This window comes from Muntiacus reevesi, chromosome 2, assembly GCF_963930625.1.
Source record: "Muntiacus reevesi chromosome 2, mMunRee1.1, whole genome shotgun sequence".
Lineage (NCBI taxonomy): Eukaryota > Metazoa > Chordata > Mammalia > Artiodactyla > Cervidae > Muntiacus > Muntiacus reevesi.
In genome coordinates, this window is record NC_089250.1 from 28,786,016 (window position 1) to 28,807,151 (window position 21,136).

The following is a 21,136-nucleotide window of genomic DNA, read 5'->3' on the forward strand; positions in this document are numbered from 1 at the left end:
CCTCTCTTGCTCTGGTTTGCACGTGTTTTTTGAAACGCCCACCAGTCTTCCTATTTTCATATTCGCTGAACCAGGGCAAAGTTTTCCATCCCAGGCTGATGTCATCCCTAGACTGCAGGTTTCCTGATACCTCATCTGCTGGTGCAGAGACTCTGACCCACTTGCTCTAGCCTGTGAGAGCATCCTTCCTGTTTTTGCTGCAGCCTGGAAAGTGATGCCTGGAAAAAGGGACTCCACCTATTGCCTGTCAAATCTCCATGACGTCAGAGTCTCTTCCTTTTGCTCCTCCCTCATCTCTTCAAAGAGGACACTCGGGAAGGGGCTGAGTGCCGGGAAGGGACTCAGTTTCACACTCATAGGTTTCTCTTTCCCATCCCACTTGCAAAACATTCCAATGAGCATTTACCTCCCCTCCAGGGCCCAATCCAGATACAAAGGCATGTGGCTTCTAGTAACCCTTGGTTGTTAATAGTAAGAAGAGTTTGGTACAGGATATGAACAGCCAGTGCAATGGAGCTAAATCTCTGCCATGGTGTGCAAGCCTATCATTATCTTGGGGACCCTTGTGTGTGTGACAGTCTCTGACCTTAAGATAGGATGAATAAGGCTCATGCAAATTTAGCCATTCAAACAGCATATTATATAAGAGAAAATGGGAGAATAGGCTATTTTTATCAACCCAAGTATAATTTTAATACAGTATGCTGCTGCTGCTGCTAAGTTGCTTCAGTTGTGTCCAACTCTGTGCGACCCCATAGACGGCAGTTGCTGGGCTCCCCCATCCCTGGGATTCTCCAGGCAAGAACACTGGAGTGGGTTGCCATTTCCTTCTCCAATGCAGGAAAGTGAAAAGTGAAAGTGAAGTCACCCAGTCATGTCCAACTCTTCGAGACCCCATGGACTGTAGCCTACCAGGATCCTGCATCCATGGGATTTTCCAGGCAAGAGTACTGGAGTGGGGTGCCATTGCCTTCTCCGTAATACAGTGTAGGTGCTCCCAAACACAAAGTTTCTAGTTCAAAAGCTATTAATGATGTTATCAAAAGGGTAGTGATGAAAAGAGTGATAACAGACTTAGTGCGTGCATGCATGCACTCACGCACAGGCACCACTGTGACATGTGTATACAAAGTTTTATGGCTATGCTTCTCTTGACAAACCAAGCTCTACTATTTGCTCTCAGTCAGGATAGCAGCAGGAAGTAGAATTTAGGAAGGAGTATAAAGCCCTATTATACTGAATACACAGAGATTAGATTAAAAAAAATAAGTTCCAACACTCCCACACTGTAGTCATAGGCAGGTCTTCCTCAGCGTAGTTGATGATGCTTGGGCAAGGTTCACAGAATCTACAAGGAACTTCTAGATTTTCTATCGAAGCCCACTGTGATTATTTAGTACTTACTCAACTTCATGGTGAACTAGTGTTCTCCTTCATGAGTTTTCCTCACTTCCATATTATCTTTACTGTGTATGTCTGGTGGAAGGGAAATGAGAGGAATGGGGCCAAATGAAATGATGAGGATGAATATTTATATGAGTGACTTTTTGTTATTCTGATTTTTACTTCACATCTGCTCTTCAGTGACAGAGAGAGCTTTTACTGCTTTTCAAAGAAAGAAAAAAATACACTCAACTTTTCCATTTTGATAACCAAAGGAAGTATTTTGTGAGTTGTTTCCCACATTGTCAATATCCTCCTCCTGCATATAAAATGCAACGTGTGGCAGAGTTCACAGCAGCACTATTCACAGGAGGCAGGACATGGAAGCAACCTGAAAGTCCCTGTGCAGCCAGGGAGCTCTACTTAATGCTCTGTGGTGACATGAATGAGCAGGGGATCCAGAAGGGCAGGGATATATGTGTGTGTTTCAGCATATTTCTTAAGAAACCTGTATGCAGGTCAGGAAGCAACAGGTACAACTGGACATGGAACAGCAGACTGGTTCCAAATAGGAAAAGGGGTACATCCAGGCTGTATATTGTCACCCTGCTTATTTAACTTATTTGCAGAGTACATCATGAGAAACGCTGGGCTGGAGGAAGCACAAGCTGGAATCAAGATTGCTGGGAGAATTATCAATAACCTCAGATATGCAGATGACACCTCCCTTATGGCAGAAAGGGAAGAACTAAAGAGCCTCTTGATGAAAGGGAAAGAGGAGAGTGAAAAAGTTGGCTTAAAGCTCAACATTCAGAAAACTAAGATCATGGCATCTGGTCCCATCACTTCATGGCAAATACATGGGGAAACAGTGGAAACAGTGACAGACTTTATTTTGGGGGGGCTCCAAAATCACTGCAGATGGTGACTACAGCCATGAAATTAAAAGACACTTACTCCTTGGAAGGAAAGTTATGACCAACCTAGACAGCATATTAAAAGGCAGAGACATTACTTTGCCAACAAAGTTCCATCTAGTCAAGGCTATGGTTTTTCCAGTGGTCATGTATGGATGTGAGAGTTGGACTATAAAGAAATCTGAGTGCTGAAGAATTGATGCTTTTGAACTGTGGTGTTGGAAAAGGACTCTTGAGAGTCTCCCTTGGACTGCAAGGAAATCCAACCAGTCCATCCTAAAGGAAATCAGTCCTGAATATTCATAGGAATGACTGATGCTGAAGCTGAAACTCCAGTACTTTGTCTACATGATGCAAAGAGCTGACTCATTTGAAAAGACCTTGACGCTGGGAAATATTGAAGGCGAGAGGAGAATGGGATGACAGAGGATGAGATGGTTGAATGGCATCACCAACTCAATGGACATGAGTCTGAGTAAATTCCGGGAGTTGGTGATGGACAGGGAGGCCTGGCGTGCTGTGGTCCATGGGGTCGCAAAGAGTCAGACACGACTGAGCAACTGAACTGAACTGAACTGAACTGATATGTGTATGTATGACCGATTCATTCTACCCCTGAGCCTCCAGGGTAACCTATTTAATACCACCAAAGTGAAAATGAAAATGTTAGTCGCTCAGTCATGTCCGACTCTTTGTGACTGCATGTACTGTAGCCCACCAGGCTCCTCTGTCCATAGAATTCTCCAGGCAAGAATACTGGAGTGGCTTGTCATTTCCTCCTCCAATTTAATACCAGCCATGGTCTACACTGGCTTGCCATGTGGCTTAGCAGTAAAGAATCTGCCTGCCAATGCAGGAGATACGGGTTCAACCCCTGGCTCAGGAAGATCCCTTGAAGGAGGAAATGGCAACCCTCTCCAGTATTCTTACTTGGGAAATCCCATGGACAGAGGAGCCTGGCAAGATACAATCCATGTGGTAACAAAAGAGTCAGGCACGACTGAGCGACCAAGTACACACACACGGTCTAAATTAAGCTTTGAATGATTCGGTGGTCTGAGAGAAATCTCTTTTGAGCAAGAACAAGTCACGCTGGGTATTAGGACAGGGTTGAGTCCAGGAGAGTAATGCTACCCCCAAAAGAACCAAAAGGAACTCAGAGGTCCCCAATGTGCAGACTGTGTAGTCACAGTGCTCTGGCACATCCTTAGTTTATACCCTTCCAGTCAGTTCCATCATAGCTGCTCTCTCTAGGAATCGCTCCATCCATTTCTTTTTTATCCATTCTTCCCCAGAGAACACCTTTTCACTCACTGAAAATTGCTTGTAATGAGCACAAAATCTGTAACACACTCCACAGACAGTGTGGGGCATTGCAGAGGGGAGAGCAGCCTCAAAATGTAGCAGGGTTTGGTTTTATGGGCTGAGTAATTTCATAGGCTCATGAGTGGGAGGATTATTATAACTATTTGGGGAAAGGGGCAGGGATTTCCAGGGACTGGACCACCGCCCACTTTTCAGTTTCTGATGGTCAACCTTGGAACTGTCATGGCACCTCTGGGTGTGTCATTTAGCTTGCTGGTGTGATATAATAAGCAAGTATCCTGAGAATCAATGCCTAGTCAAGTTGACTTATATGCCATCTTGGATCCATTTGGCTCTAAACAGTTTATGTTCTGCCCTCAAGCTATGTCGTTCTTTCAAAGATTGTGCCTTGCCCCCTTCTCTCCTGCTTCAAACTCACAGCAATTAGTCTGGTTTGGGCACTGTCTATGTGAAGCCATTCTACTACTGTGAAACTTAGCGGTTAATTCCTGAAGGATTGCTCCTCAGAGAGCTCTTCCTTGATCCAAAACGACAATGGAGCTGATCAACCTTGGCTCCAGACTTGTCAATCATCTGCGTCCTGCAAACGAGCCACATTGGAAGTTCCCTCAGACAGGAATAAACAATCTAGTAGGTCATTCAACAGTGAGCATTTGGAACTCAGAAGAGGAGTGTCACTTCTGCCCTCTGGGGGCAATGAATTCTAATCCAGACAGTCACATAGCAAAGATGGTGCCACACACAAGCGTGGGTAGTACAGAAATTCTAAGTGAAGAACTGGGCATACCGACCTGCTGATGAATACCTGAAGCAAACATGGATTTTGAAACTATCCTGGGGTGAGAATATCTTGTTTCAAAGGCCTGAAGTCAGAGGCTTTAGGAGGTGGGCCTGGGCTTGTGCTTCCATGCCCAGGAAAATACCTTACAGGCCAGCCAGCAACATGTCTTCTCCCAAGAAAGCAGAGCATTCTGCTGGTGGTGGGAGGCGGGGACACCCTAGATGCCTGGTCTGGGGTCCCCATCTGCAGGAGGTACCAGCAGGCTGGTCCGTGGGAAACAGAGGAATGCAAAACTTTCATCTGAAGTTCACAGCCTGGGTTGGGCTGCTGAGGCTACTGACAGGCATTCCCAGGTGAGTTGAAAGAAAAGCAGAACACAAATGGCCAACAAATGGATTTAAAAACAGAAGCTATGCTCTGGAAACATTCATTTCTTTTTTTTTTTTTTTTTGAAACATTCATTTCAACCCTCTCTCTTGTTTGTTTCATTTCCTTCCTATTTAAGTCAATTGGACTGAGGTTCTTGGCCGCCTGCTGCTTTTGTCTGCCTTGCTTACCTGGCGAACACCTTCCAGCTTTGAGACCCTGCTTTCATGTAGCATTGATTCTCTGCCCACCTGCTTATACCCCGTATGCCTACCATGGCACCCATGCTCTTATGGATATTTCTGTCTGTCAGCCAGACTGCAGACTCCTTAGGAGAAGGAAGAAGTCTTATTCAGTTTGTTTCCAGAACTGACAGAGTCCCAGTACAATTGGAAGGTGAATGAATGAATGGGTTACCTTAGAAACAGAGGCCCCTATATCAATAGAAATGCTGAAACATAAGTAGGAGTTAGGAGGAAAGGAAATAAGAACAATAAAGGATGCAGTGGAAATGGGGAGAGAGGAGACAGCAAAATAGGAAAAGTTTGAAATTATAATTATGAGAAACTGATACACAATCATTTGGGTTTATGGCAGTTTCATTGGATGGGAAAGAAAAAAGTGTGCGTAACTGTATAAACGTTTTTAACAACTGGGCTTCCCTGGTGGCTCAGACGGTAAAGAATCTGCATGGGATGCAAGAGACGCTGGTTCTATCCTTGAGTCTAGAAAATTCCCTGGAGAAGGAAATAGCTATCCACTCAAGGGTTCTTGTCTGGAGAATTCCATGGACAGAGGAGCCTGGCAGGCTATATAGTCCATGGGGTTGCAAAGAGTCAGACACAACTGAGCATGCATAGCCACAGTTTTGAATAATAAGCCATAGAAATGAGATCAATGTTAATGTCATTTTTTCATTGATGACATCATTTTGCAGCTGTTTTTTGTTTGCTTCTTTGTTTTGGGTTTTATAGTTTGTTGTTTGTTTGCCTGACTCCTGTCCTAACTAACAGCAAGCAACTCCAAGGCAAAATGAGTGCTTGGTTCTTTGTGGCAAATTCAGCCACTAACACTGCATGTATTGGGTCCCTGCTAAAGTTTGTGGAACTCAGGAATGAATGAAAACTTTAACACTCCCAAGTTAGTCTTTACAACAACTACTGAAAGCACAGAAGAAATAACCTAAGGAACTTTTTGTTTGAAATGATTTTTTTCCTTGTTAAATCAAATTACACTTTCCCCCCCATGTGTTGCACTGTACATAGTTGCTTAGACTCTTCATGTTACCATGGACTGTAGCCTGCCAGGCCCCCCAAGAATCCCCAGAATCCATGGGGATTCTCCAGGCAAGGATACTGGAATGGGTTGCCATGCCCTCTTCCAGGGGATCTTCCCAACCCAGGGATCAAACCCAGGTCTCCCGCATTGCAGGCAGGTTCTTTACCATCTGAGCCACCAGGGAAGCCCAAGAATACTGGAGTGGGTAGACCATCCCTTCTCCAGGGGCTCTTCCTGACCCAGGAAATGAGCTGGGGCCGCCAGCATTGCAGGAGGATTCTTTACCAGCTGAGTTACCAGGGAAGCCCTTTTCTCCATGAACACCCTCTAACTTGATAATAATATGTACATCTCTGACTTTTATCTCAGATTTAGAAAGTAACCAATTAAGTGCAAAATCATATGCTTTGTGCTTGAATCAAATTAACTAAAAATATCTTTTAGGTACTGAGTTCTTTGCAAATCAGGAAAAAAAACACCTTTTTTCCTTTTAGCCAGAAGCATTGTAAAGTCAGAATTGTGGGGGAGGGGGGGAATGTAAGCCATTCTTGGCAGTGTCATTAATACAGCTCAGGGTCTTAATAATGTGAACAAAATTATCTATATACTTGTCTACATGCTATTAAAGTCACAGAGAGTAATGAAGTGAATGCATCTCTTTGTTTTCTTCAGCTCCCATTTAATGGTATCATTTATGTTATTAATATTCTCTATTTTCTCCTGTATTTCTTAAAGTTCTGTATAAATAGTCATTCTTCCCAAAACAGCACTAGAATCATAAAAGCTCTCATTATCCTCATTTTGCAAACAGGGAAACAGAAGGATACAGAGGCTAGTTCTTTGCCATGTGGAAAGTTCATTGAGAGGTCCAGAAAACAGGCTAGCAGGACAGTTGATAGAAAAGTGCTTCCTCTGACTGAATTCATTTCAAAATCAGTTTTTCTGGCTTTTTGTGTCTCAAAACTGAGCAAGAAACAGTTCATCCTTCAAAGAGAAAAAAAGTATCTTGGCTCCTATTCTCGGTGTGGTCTTAAATTATTTCCATTCATTTTTAAAACAAGGGATGGATCACAAAGATATTGGCAAGACTAAACAAAGATGAAATGAGAAAACTCTAAGGAGACTTGTATATAGTAATCCTCTCTGCTGATTTTGATTTTATTGATTCATCCTTTAATTTATTTAGTAAACATTTGTTAGGTATCTTCAGCATGTCCAGCATGGTTCTAGGCACTGCCCATGCTAGATGAACAGGAAAAAAGATACAGTGCCTGCTCTCAAGCTCCTCAGAGTCCATCAGGACAGCCAGACATATGAACAAATATGGTGCAGATTACAGTGCTGTCATCCAGGGATACACTGAGTGCCAAGAAAGGAAAAAACATGGAACTAAGTTTTGGGGCTGGTGTCAGTAAAGGAAAGGAGGACAGAGAAGGCAGAGCAATAACAATATGAGGAGGAATTGTCCAGTGTGTGGGGATCCTAGGGGGAGGGAGGAGGCACGTGACCCAGCTGCCATAGGAGCCATTTTGTCACCACCAAGGGAGACACACAGAGCTAAGCCAAGGTCAGAGATGGCTAAGCAGAAAAATGGAAGATGCTCCATGGCTTCACCAAACTGTTGACTCAACCCATTCCAAAACCACCCGACCGTGGGGCTTGCTTATAAGTGAGGTGATTCATTTACATAGTGTCTAAATTAAAATTTTTCTGTTTCTTGCAGCTAAAAGCATCCTAAGTGATACATGGAAGAGGAAGTTTGGGGGAAAGTTAGTTTGTCTTTGCATACATTGAATTTGAGATGACTGGAGACCACCTGGAAGTTTCCCCGGGATAGGTGAGTCTGGGTCCACCTTTGTTAAAACACGTGTAATTATTTTTCACTACTTTGGCATACTCCTGGACAGTGAGTTGCACTTGAAGTGGTTCCATGGTCTCTTCAGAGACCCAGGTTCTTTCTTCCTGCTCCACCATCTCTAGGTTGTTTGCTTTTATCTACAGGTGTGTCCTCCCCCTTTTATAGGATGGCTACAGTAACACCAGGCATCCCATCCCGGCAATAACATCCAAAGCCAAATTCCAGCACATTTTTCCTTGTGTTCCTTCTTGAGGGCAAAGAAAGTTTCGAAGGCCACACTCAAGAGGTGCTTAACATCTGAATGACCGTATTCAGGAATCTACATCCAGAGACAACCACAGCAAATATTTCAAACAAGGCTAGCTAAATCTCAATTAGAGGATTTGTTTATTAGCCTAACAGATTAATTCATTTTTCACTTGCAAAACAAATGGTATTCAAGGTCCTTGACTGACTAGTATTTTTGCCTTTGTAAAACAAAGTATGAGAATGTGGCCAGTTCAGAAGTTCAACTCATTTATCATATCCTGGATTTTAAACTTCAGGTGGCCCTGGACCCACATCTAAATGGGCTCTGCATGCCATTTTTGTGGCTTGTTGGTTTTGCCATTACAGTATTGTTGCCTTTGTAGATATCATTTTATTCATGCCAAAGGGCTACCACATAAAAAGACAAAAACTAGGGAATCTCTTATAGCCTCAAAATCAGGAAAACTGTCTCTTTCCGTTAGCCATCCTAACACGTGTGAAGTGATATCTCATGGTGTTTCTGGTTTGCATTTCCTTGATTAGTAGTAATTTTAAACATCTTTTCATGTATCCATTGGCCATTTGTGTGTCTTCTTTGGTGAAATGTCTGTACAGGGCCTTTGCCCATCTTTTAATTGGGTTATTTGTTTTTTTGTTTTTTTGCTGTTGAATTGATGAGTTCCTTATGTATTTTGAATATTAGCCTTTTATCAGATATATGATTTGCAAATTTTTTCTCCCAGGCTGTAGGCTGCCTTTTAGTTTTGTTAATTGTTTCCTTTGCTGTGTGTAAGCTTCTTGGTTTGATATAGTCCCACTTGTTTATTTTTGTTTTTGTTGCCTGTGCTTTTGATGTCAACTAAAAGTTCATTGCTGAGGTCCATATCAAGGGTTTCTTCCACCGGTTTTCTTTTAGGAGATTTGAGGTTTCAGGTCTTATGTTTAAATCTTTAACCCACTTGGGGTTGATTTTTGTGTTTGGTATAAGACAGGGGTCCAGTTTTATTCTTGTGCATGTGGGTGTCCAGTTTTCCCAGCACCATTTATTGAAGAGACTATCATTTCCCTATTGTGCATCCTTGGTGGCTTTGGTAAAGATTACTTGACTGTATGTGATTGTTTAAAAGAGATAACTTTAAATTGGCTCTAATTACAGGTGTACATATTTATCCTATTTTAACTTTTTAAAAGACTGTGTTGTTTTTATTTATTTATTATTTTTGGCTGTGCTGGGTCATCACTGCTGCACGGGCTTTTCTCTAGCTGTGGCAAGTGGGGGCCACTCTCTAGTTGCGGCTCCCAGCCTCTCGAGCACAGGCTCAAAAGTTGTGGCGCACAGCCTCAGTTGCTCCACAGCATGTGGGATCTTCCCCAGGCCACAGAGTGAACTCGTGTCTCCTGCACTGGCAGGTGGATTCTTTACCACTGAGCCACCAGGGAAGCCTAAGACTGTGTTGTCCTATATAAATATATCTAAGCTTTAAAAGTAAGTTTATTATTTTGAAATTGCTGTAATTACTACAAGTGATAAGTAACGTGAGACACAGTTTTTTGAAACTGACTTTCCTCTTGCAGGTGGTCCATTTGGGGGGAAGTTTCTCTCGTGCTATGGACAACCAAATCACGCCTGTGTGGATAGATTCTAACAGTTGCCTGGGCTGTAATTTTCCACTTAACTGAATGTGGGAGACCCACAAACCAGCTTCACACAACAAAATCATGAACACTTCCCATAGCAGCTCCTGTGCCCTTTGCGGAGACTCTGTCTTCCTCTAATCACCTCAAATTCCCCAACTCTCACATCCCCTGATACGGAATTACAAAAGCAAGTGTGTCAACCTCACATTGGAAAAAGATTTAACGTGATGAGATCTGTTTTCTTTGGAATGGAGGAACTGTGAGTGCAAAAGTAAAGGCTGTTCAGACCAGGTTAACACACGTCCTTGGCTGGGAAAAAACCCTCTAACTTTCCGTGATTGATATAGCACATTCATTCAGCTAGTCGCTATGGTTCCTGCAGGGTAAGAAATCAAAGTTTCCAGTGTACTCAGCGAGTGAAATAGCAGATTTTTTTTCAACTAAAGTACAACCGCATGTTATATAATCAAGAGAATGGAAATCCCAACTCTACAAAAGCAGTTATTTTGAGGAAATGGGTCTTGTCAAAAAATTGGAATCTCCTTGGTGGCTCTTTGGTTAGACACTCGTAGGTCATTGCCTACAAACAAAGTAAACCCTGCTCTTTTATTAAGCACCCATGAAAAGGAGGGCAAAGGGTCAGCTCGGTCATGGGCAGATTGCCAGGTTCTTTCTGATGAGCTGGAAATAGGTGCAGCTCAAATATAGGCTGACCTCTTCCATTTGTACCTCTCCTTCTACCATATCGCAGCCTACTTAGAATATATGTACTATTCTTACCTGAATGGTAAACCCAGGAGTAACCTCATTTGAAAATGATGCTTTCAACTTTGATGAAATTATACCCTAATCTTTTATTTCTGAGTTTAGAATATTATTCCACTCTGCTCTAAACTGTCTGAAAATTTTGCTTTTTTGTCATCCCCTATAGTATTTTACAGAAGGTCTGCAGTAGGGAAAGTTGTTCATTATAAATGTGCATGCTTTTATGAGGACTGTTTATTCTATTTCATTCTAAGAGAACCCAGGAAGCTGTCTCTCTCTTTTCCAGTTGGGATGCAACTGAATATCTGGATTGGAAAATTCCTGTCTGAGTACACCGGGTATATCATGCACTATCGTGCCAGTATGCTTAACATCTTTTGAAAGTAGAAACCTACATAGGAAGTTATCAGGGCTTAAAGTGAATGGGATGATAGTCCCACCAGCTTATTAAGATATCCTTGTTGGTATTGGCATGGGGTTGGGGTGAGGGGGTGGTTTGTTATTTTGTTAGGAGTCCCTAATAGCTCGACTGGTAAAGAAATCCACCTGCAAGGCAGGAGACCCTGGTTCAATGCCTGCGTCAGGAAGATCCGCTGGAGAAGGGATAGGCTATCCAATCCAGTATTCTTGGGCTTCCCTGATGGCTCAGCTGGTAAAGAATCCACCTGCAGTGTGGGAGACCTGGATTCAATCCTTGCATTGGGAAGATCCCATGGAGAAGGGAAAGGCAACCCACTCCAGTATTCTGGCTTGGAGAATTCCATGGACTGTATAGTTCACAGGGTCACAAAGAGTCAGACATGACTGAACGACTTTCACTTCACTAGGAGCATGAAAGGGAACTAGAAAACTAACATTTGATTGCATGAGTCTGTAAGTTGCTTTCTGTTAGAATTGTTTTTACGTCAAATCATCTGTCTAGCAGAAAGTGTTCTTAATAGGGTTTGTTGTTGTTGTTTTTTAAACAGGTAGCCTAGAATTCTGTTCTCTTCTATTAGGATCCATACGGGAAAAGGGAAGATTTCATTCTAAAGAAATTGCAAGAACACTGGTTTTTACTAGGAAGTAGAAGTGCAGCCTAGCAGAGTAGTCCCTAATAATGCTTAAGTAAAGAGGATGCAGAATTAGGGTGGGATGAGGGTGTGACAGAAGTTCACAGTATGATAAACTTGTGTAACACACAAGTTTAAAGTATGATTCGAAATAACACTGCCCTCAATAGAAGGTATTCCCAAGGCTTGGCTTCAAGGCAACTTTAAGGCAACACTGAAACTAAAATCAATTTTTTAAATGAGATCAGTGGAGGTGAATACCTCCAAGAGTTTTTCTGCTGTCAGGCATCCAGGAATCTCCAACACCAAATAACAATTAACATAGCCTTGATGTAGCTTCAAGAGAGCATGGCTGGAATCCTATTCTAACCACGGAAACTGAAACCTAGTTAATTAAACTATCCCAGGTCTTAACAAAGACTATGCCAAGAAAAGAGGAAGGATGGGCATGAAGCCTAGACCAGTTATTGGCAGCATGAGTTCTGCACAGCCCAAGAAAGTCATGCTTTAACTGGTTAAACTGAGCTTCCCAGCCTGCTGGAAAGGTTACCTTTAGAGAGGAAATGGACCAGATGCCTAACTGTACTGAGTCCTAGTTTTCCCATCAGTAACAACAGTAGGAGGTGAGTTTAGAGAGGTAATGAGACATACTTTGTAAAGGACCTGTGAGTACAGTGAAGTTGCTCAGTTGTGTCCGACTCTTTGCGACCCCACGGACTGTAGCCTACCAGGCTCCTCCATTCGTGGGATTTTCCAGGCAAGAGTACTGGAGTGGGTTGCCACTTCCTTCTCCAGGGGATCTTCCTGACCCAGGGATTGAATCCAGGTCTCCCGCATTTCGGGTAGATGGCTTTACCGTCTGAGCCACTGGGGAAGTTCCCAAAGGACCTGTGGGCCTCTGTTAAGAGTTGGTTTTTACCCTGAGGGAATGAGGAAGCCATTGAAGGGTTTTGATCAGAGGAATGATTGGGATTATGAGGAACTAACATTGTAGAAAGATTAGAAGGATCAAGTGAGTTTATCCATGGAAAGCATTTAGCACCACCCTAAACTATTAATAGTGATCAAAAAGTAGTAATCATGATTGCAAGTACCATAATTAAGTGATGCTACCGAAGTGGCTCCTCTTCACCCAGGCTAAATTATGAAGAAATAGAAAATCTGAATAGATCTATTACTAGTAAGGAGATTGAATCAGAAACAAAAACCTTCCTAACAATGAAAAGCCTTGGGTCAGATTCACTGGTGAATTTTACCAAACATGTAAAGAGTTAACACCAATCCTTCTCAAAATCTTCCCAAAAACTGAAGACAGAGGAACACTTCCTAGCTCATTCTATAACGTGAGATAATTCTCTCCCTGATGTCCAATTCACTGACTCAATTGACAGGAATTTGAGCAAACTCTGGGAGATAATGGAGGATAAAGGGACCTGGCGTACTACAGTCCATGGGTTTGCAGAGAGTCGGACATGGCTTAGTGACTGAACAACAATAACCAATTCAAAGATACTACAAGAAAAGAAAACTAGAGACCAAAATCCTCAACAATATACTAGCAAACAGAATTTCACAACATATTAAAAGGATTATACCATTACCAAGTGAAATTATACCATTTATTCCTAGAATGCAAGGATGGTTCAAAATTTAAAAAAAAATCAATCAGTATAACAACATATTAACAGAATGAAGTGAGGGAAATATGATCGTATCAATTAATGCAGAAAAAGTATTGAGAAAATTTAACACCCTTTCATGATAAAAATACTCAACAAACTAGGAATAGAAGGAAATTATTTCATATAATAAAGACCATATAGGAAAACCCACATTGTACTCAATGGTAGCATCATACTCAGTGGTGGAAGGCTGGAAGTTTATATTGTAAGATCCAGAACAAGACAAGAATATTCACTTTTGCCACTTCTATTGAACACAGTATTGTTGAATAGTATTGAACTGTGGTGTTGGAGAAGGCTCTTGAGAGTCCTTTGGACTGCAAGGAGATCCAACCAGTCCATCCTAAAGGAGATCAGTCCTGGGTGTTAATTGGAAGGACTGATGCTGAAACTGAAACTCCAATACTTTGGCCATCTCATGCGAAGGGCTGACTCATTTGAAAAGACCCTGACGCTGGGAAATATTGAAGGCGGGAGGAGAAGGGGATGACAGAGGATGAGATAGTTGGATGGCATCACCAACTCAATGGACATGAGTTTGAGTAGACGCCAGGAGCTGGCGATGGACAGGGAGGCCTGGCGTGCCGCAGTTTATGGGGTTGCAAAGAGTCGGACACGACTGAGTGACTGAACTGAACTGATTGAAAGTTCCAGTCAGATCAATTAGACAGAAAAAGAAATAAAAAACATCCTAATTGGAAAGGAAGAAGTAAAATTATCTCTGTTCACAGATTATAATGATCTAATATGTATAAGTCATAAGATTCCACAGATATACACACAACTATTTAAACTAATAAATGTATTCAGCTAAATCACAAGATAAAAAACCTATGTACAAATTCATAGGTTGCATTTCTATGCACCAACAATGAACAATGAGAAAAGGAAATTCAGAAAATAATTCAAAAAGAATAAAATACTTAGGGATAAACATAACCCGGAAGGCAAAAGACTTGCATACTGAAAACTACACACAACATTGCTGAAAAAAATTAAAGAAGGCACAAATAAATGGAAAGACAAACTACATTCATAGATTGGAAGACCTGATATTTTTAAAACATAAATACTATCCAAAGTGATCAATATATTCAATGCAATCCTTATCAAAATTCTAATAATTTTTTTTAAAATAGAAAAATCTATCCTAAAATTCGTATAGTAGTTGCTCGGGAGTAGGAAGAGGGCCCAATGTGGAGTCAGTGTTTTATGAATACAGAATTTGAGCTGGAAAAGATGAAAAATGTTCTGGAGAAGGATGGTAGTGGTGGTTGCAGAACAATGTGGAAGCTGTGACAGCCTGAGCCCGCGAGACTTTGACCAGACCACCACTTGGGTCCTGGGCATGTCTGGGTTACCACTTCTCTGTCTAGTAGCAAAGCCAGCCTGTTATAAAAAGCAGTGCAGTTAGCAGCTCCAGTATGGGCTCTGTCTCCCTTCCCTTTTGTAAAACCAACTTTTAGTTAAAATACCGAGGAATGATTTCCTGAACCACATTTACTTTCTCTTCCTGTGTCAGGATGGCTACTTTGTTGAAGTAAGAACTAGATGAAAACCTGCGACTGCTATAGAAAGGCTTTCTGAAACTACCGAACTGTTCTGAAGCCCTTAGTTGGGAATACCCCTGTGGTCCAGTGGTTTTAATAAAACTCCACACTTCCAATGCATGGGGCTTGGGTTGAATTCCTGGTGTGGGAAGTAAGATCCCATATGCCTCATAACATGGCAAACAAACAAAAAAAAGAATCCCTTAGTTGAGCTTCAAGTGGGAACTGTGTCTTTCTTACACTGCCAGCTTTGTTAAGGGAGAGGGAGAGACAAGAAACAGCACCATTCATCTAGGAAGAGGGCAGAGTTGAGTCTGATGTGCAGTGATAAAAGAACAAAGTAAAAAAAAAAAGTAAAAAAAAAAAAAGAACAAAGTAGAAACCCTTCTCCTCCATATATTCCATCCCCCCACCCCCTTGTCTTCCCAAGGTTAAAATGAGAGTCTCTTCCATGTGCTTCTATGGCACCCGGTGTTGACCCTTTAGCCTTCTCATACTGCACTGACTCTGCCTGTTTACCCAACTGTATCTCCTCCCACCAGAATGTAAGCAGCTTCACAGACTGTATCTTAACCTCTCTTGGTTTCTACCACTAGGGCTGTCGTGGCACAGAGTAAGAACACAGTACTGAAAAAGTACTTGGCTGAAAAAGTCAACATCCTACTCTTCCGTTGACTCTACAGTCCAACCTATTATAAGATTTTTCTACTTCAAGACCACTAAGAAAGAAAAAAATCATTATCAGAAGATAGCAGTAATTATAAGACACATTCCAAGTTTGGGATTGTTGTCACCATCCTGGATGAGGGAAAAGACCACCACGAAAGCTTGAAGACTAACTGGTACCACTTCATAAATACAGATGTGCACACATCTATTTATATAAACGAAAACCTTTCCTTTTTAATTAGTTCACTTGGTCTCCCTATCTTGAGCCATCCTGCTCAGACTAGATGTTGTTTCAAATTTAAATGACTCACCCTCCTGTCTAAACCCCAGGAAACTAAAGACAAATAGAGGGACTCATTTCTCAGCTATGGTTATGTTCTGGGGCTGAGCTCTTTTTTTTTTTTTTTTTAAAGAGTATTATTTGTTGCCTCTACCAAGATAGCTTAAGTGATGAGGATCAGTGCATCCAAAAAGGAAATATTTTTGCCTCCAGGCAAGACTGTAATAAAAAAAGCTCATTCATCATCTGCTGAGGAGAAACATGTCACAACAAAATTACTAGGTAATGAAAAATCTGGGCAGTCCTGTGGCACTTCTAATCGTAAAATCTCAAAACAATCCCACACTGTTGTTCACAAAGCCTTGTCATCAGCCGGACGCAAAGTAGGAAGCATCTCTTTCCATAGTGTTGTACACTATGAAACTAAGAGAAAACCATGTTAAGCAAATTAATAAAAATAACTACTATTATATACACAGACACATTTATATATAATTATATACACATACATGCACACATAAAATTTTAATCAACTGCAAATCAAGTGAGATCATATAAGAATACTTACTTGTAAATCCTCAAACACCACACAAATAATAGTAATAATAATAAGCAGTGGAAGCTTGTTATAATTCAGGGGATAGACTGGAATCAAACAGAACTGGGCTTTAATCCTGGGTCACTTCCTCCCTCTGTGAACTAGGGCAAGCGTCTTACCCTCTCTGAGCATCGATGTTCTCCTCTGTAAAATGGGAATCATAAGAATTGTCCCCTCATTGTAACCAGGTAACGATGGAATATTCTGTGTAAAGCACTTAGAAGAATGGCTGGCGTACAGCAAGTACTCTGTAAATGTTAGCTCCTCAAATCTGAACTAAAGAGAAGTCGTTTACCATGCCCATGAATCCCCTTCTTCTTGTACATCCTGATAACTGAATTTTGCAGTATTCCCTTTCATCACTCCCAGTTTGATCTTGCCTTCCTTCCTACTCAATTTGGAACCCAGAGTCCGCTGTGGGATCCTTTCTTCTCTACCCCTCCCACCCCACCTTCCTGTTGTATCTTCTGTGACCATCCTCAGGCCCAGATAATTCCAATGGCCTCTCAGCTCCAGTCTTCCCAACTTTAATCCCTCCTACATGGGTCCATCTATTTATCTTCCCAGAATGAAATCCCAGGCATGACATTCCCCTGCTCAAAATTCTCAAAGCTTCCCTACTGCCTTCTCATGATAGCATTCAAACCACTTTGGGCCTCATTTTACTTTTCCAAGTGTCTCTCCAACTTGGCCAGCCTGATGCACCTGCCTATTCCTGTGCTGCATCCCCCCACATTCAAGCTTCTGTTCACACAATTTCCTTTTCTGGCAAGGTCCTTCCCTTCATCTCTGCCTTTAAAAATCCTAACCCTCCTTCTAGACCCATCCCAAATTTCACTTCCCCTGAAAAATGTACCTTTCCAGACACTCCAGCCTCCTTGAACCATCTTACGTCTCTCTTTGGGGCACTTACATTCAGCCTTGCAGTGTGTGTGATGGCTGGTTCTATCAAAAGCCCTGCCTCACCTCTTTGGTCTATCCTTGGCTTTGCTCATACCAGTAGACAATAGATACGGTGTTACCCTGCTGTGTTTAATTGGTTATATTTGAATACACTTGTTTATCCAGAACCCCTGTGCCACATATGCCTCTAAAACAGAAAGATGAAATCAAATCAACCCCTGTACTTGCTGTTATGTTTAGCAACATAGGGTGGGTGCTGAATTGTTGGAATCTCTACTTAAAAGAAATTCTTACAGCTCATTAAAATAGTACATCATTAGTTCCTTTAAGTAATGCAACAAATATAATCTTAGCCATGACATCCACTATGCTGACTATAGTATTACTATAAAAATATCTTACTCTGGATCTGGGTATAAACTAAAAAAATTGAACAAAAATTATTTGACGTTCTGTTTTGGATTTTGATTTAGAAAAAAAATTACAGTTCTTGCTCTAACAGAGGGCTTGGTGAAATCCTTGGTTCAGTCTCAGAATAGAAAGATGTGGACAGTAGAGCTGAGTTTCAGTCATTTAATATAAGCCTGTAGAATGTCAAATGAAACTATTTTTAAAATCATGTTTTGACCCTGTCTTCACTCTTTGTCAGTTTTCACTGCTTAATGAGACTTCTTAGGTTCAAACCGGCAAGTCAGATAAAAAGTGATTTTGTTAGACTAGATAGAAAAGATAATCTTAAAAAAAATCAGAATATCTTAATAGTGGATCCTCTCATTTTTTTCAATCCAGTCCTAAGCAAAATGGCCAGGAATACAACCCCAAAATGCTCAAGGAGTATCTTTGGAAAACATCATTCAAGAAAGCCTACCTCTGTACTGCCTTTCCAAATTGAGATTACCATGAACTCTGAAATGATTTTATAGCTCAATCCAATAAGAATATTTAACAGTTAAAATTCAATAATGCCAGAAACAGGAAAGTAGATATATGAATAAATAACTGCCTGTTAAAAGCAGCAGCACCATTTCTTTTTTCCCCCAAATAACTCCCTTCTCCTGCCTGTAAGTCTCAGAAAATGATCACTTCCTCTTACTAGTAAGAGTTCCCCCAATGTTTTACTCACTAATAATGCTAAACAGGTTCGTTTCCATTTGTTTGGCCTTCACCAAACACGAAATTCTCTCTCAACCCCATTTCTTCTACAATAGCATTGGGAACACTCACCACTGGCATTTCAATAATTGATGGTCTGGGAATAGAAGGCTGAAAAGTAACTGCTTCATGAGCTGATCCTCCATCCGCAGACCCAGGCAGATCCTCAGGGGCGTCAGCGGGCTGGATGGCAGAGTGGTTGCTTGAATTCCGGTTTGTGCTGCCATTTGTCTCTGAATGGGCACCTGAACCTCTCCTTTTCTCTGCAGCGCCTTCTTCACCTCGCGGGTGACTTGGGTGTCGCTCCGCTTTGGCCTTGGGCTGAACATGGATGGTGGAACGGGTATCAGCTGCGCTGGCCTGATCTAAGGGAGCCGTCTCCCGTGTGTTCCCAAAACAAGCAAGCAGAGCCGAGCATGGGAACGGATGCATCCTTGCAGACGGAGACTTCAGTCTTTCGGCCAGCCTTGCCTTCCACGTGGACATGACCTGCAGCGGAACATTGCAGAGTTCACAGGGGGAAAGAAAATTTTGCAAGGATTCTGATCACCTCGTTTCCTTATAGCAACTGTTTCCTTGCCTGAAGAGGACTTTTAGCGGTTGCCCCCGAAAAGAAGGTCAGGAAGTGGCCAGGTCACCCGCCCTGAGAATCACTCGGCAGTTAACACCTGCTTCGGACGCGTCCATCCCTGGTGATTTCACGCTCTTCCTTCCTTGATGCTGTCAGTGGCTAAAGAAAGCTGTCTGTGAGGCATGTGGTTGACTTGAGTTACAGTCCCTGGGCAGGGCAGACGCTTCAGTGTAAGTAGTGCCAAGTCAATGGACAGCTGCTTCAGATTACCTTGGAGGCATAAAGATAATGTAGCTGATAGCATCCGCCATAATAGCGTCAGTCCACGTATCAATAACATCACAACAGCCACATAACCTTCTTCAGTTACCCCCTTCAAATATTTATTCCCCCCAACAAAACAAAACCACCCAGTTATCCATCATGAATGAAGACCCCCAAGAGGGTCCTCGACCCTGATAGCTGCTTCATTATTAAAATAGGAGGTAGACTTGAACCTTTTGTCTGGAGAGGTCCATGTTGTATCTGATGTCTCCAGGACTTTTTTTGATCTTTTCTGAATCTTCTCCCAAATAGGTTTCCAGTATTCAGGATCCATATTGTCCCTCTTCTAACTCTAAATAAGACTTTGCTAATTTGTTTTATTCCTGGAGTAGGAAATGGCAGCCTGCTCCAGTATTCTTGCCTGGGAAATCCCATGGCCAGAGGAGCCTGGCAGGCTACAGTCCATGGGTTCACAAAGAATAAGACATGAATAAGCACACAACACACACAAAATTTGCATTTTTATGATCCATGCTAAGTCCCTGATTAATTCTCAACAACACCAAAAAAAAAAAAAAAAATTTGTGATAGTGTGAGCACTTAACACAAATATTATGTATGTGTGAATGTGTTTTGTCCATCTACTATGTATATTACTTAATTATGGAAAATAATGCCCTTTTGAGCATAGATCTTCTATTTTTCAGCATGTGAGTGGTAAAAAATAATAAAATAATAAAATTATAACCACATTCCAAGACAATGCTCAAAAAAATTGAGATTTTTTTTTCCTTAGCCAAGCATCTGCTAGGAATGTGAGAGAAATATAATACTGTAATGGTTTTCCCATTAATAGTGACTTTCAGGTCACATATTTCAGGGTATATTGGCAATTCTAATTTATTGTTTTGCTCTCTCTTTTAATATAATGTCAAGATGTGCTTTTAAGCCCAAACAGGTGGTAGATCTTATATTATGAATTCCCATTTTGTGGAGACAGAAACTGATTCATTGAAATTTCAAGATTCTAACAGAAGATTAGGCTGTTGAGAAAGGCTGGTTGAAAGTTCAAGACCCCTGCTATTCTATCTGGCCTCTGAGCCCCACTGGACCTGACAAGCCTCTCACTGAAATAACAGGCTTTCCAGATGGCTCAGTGGTAGAGAATCCACCTGTCAATGTAGGAGACACAGAAGGCGTGGTTTTGATCCCTGGGTTGGGAAGATATCACCTTAAGGAGGAAACAGCAACCCACTCCATTATTCTTGCCTGGTAAAGTCCCATGGACAGAGGAGCCTGGTGGGCTGCAGTCCATGATGTTGCAATAGGGTTGGACGTGACTGAGCACGCATTGGGAATACTGTCCCAAGCAGGCAGCCATATTCATAACACAGAGGTCAGATATGGTCGGAGGGAGAGTACATGCAACATCAAATGTGGACTTTAACTTTAGTCTTGACCAAATTTTGTAAATAAAATCTAAAAAGCTATCATTTACTTAAAGGTTACTGTGTAACAGTGTCTGTACTAACCCAGGTATTTCAGACTTCCCAGGCTGGAGAGATTAGTCACCTTTTAAAGCCCAAGTACAAGCAGTATAAATCCCTTTTCATGGAAGCAGGAAGTCCAGGCTTTTAGCAGGCTCCCCCACCAGGTATTCCTGAGCCGCCTTGGGACCTGTGTCTTCTGTCTTTTCTGCAGTGTTTGCTACCATGCCTTCAGGCGGGGTGACTCCGTGCTCACCCTCCTCAGGACCCTTCCCCCAAGCGGCTCCCAACAAAGGGAGGCTGGTGGTTAACAAGACTTTATTGAGGGCCCAAGGTGGACAGGAAGGAATTCAAGAGGAGAAAAATA

At 41.9% G+C, this 21,136-nt stretch overlaps 1 protein-coding gene across 1 annotated transcript in view; it reads right to left on the reverse strand.

Moving 5' to 3' along the window:
- FAM107B (family with sequence similarity 107 member B) overlaps positions 1–18,933 on the reverse strand; it is a 197,415-nt gene extending 178,482 nt beyond the window's left edge. The window contains exon 1 of the mRNA XM_065921146.1: positions 18,523–18,933. Within this exon, the coding sequence (XP_065777218.1) occupies positions 18,523–18,933 (411 nt within the window). The remainder of the gene's footprint in view (positions 1–18,522) is intronic.
- Positions 18,934–21,136: the final 2,203 nt, after the last annotated feature.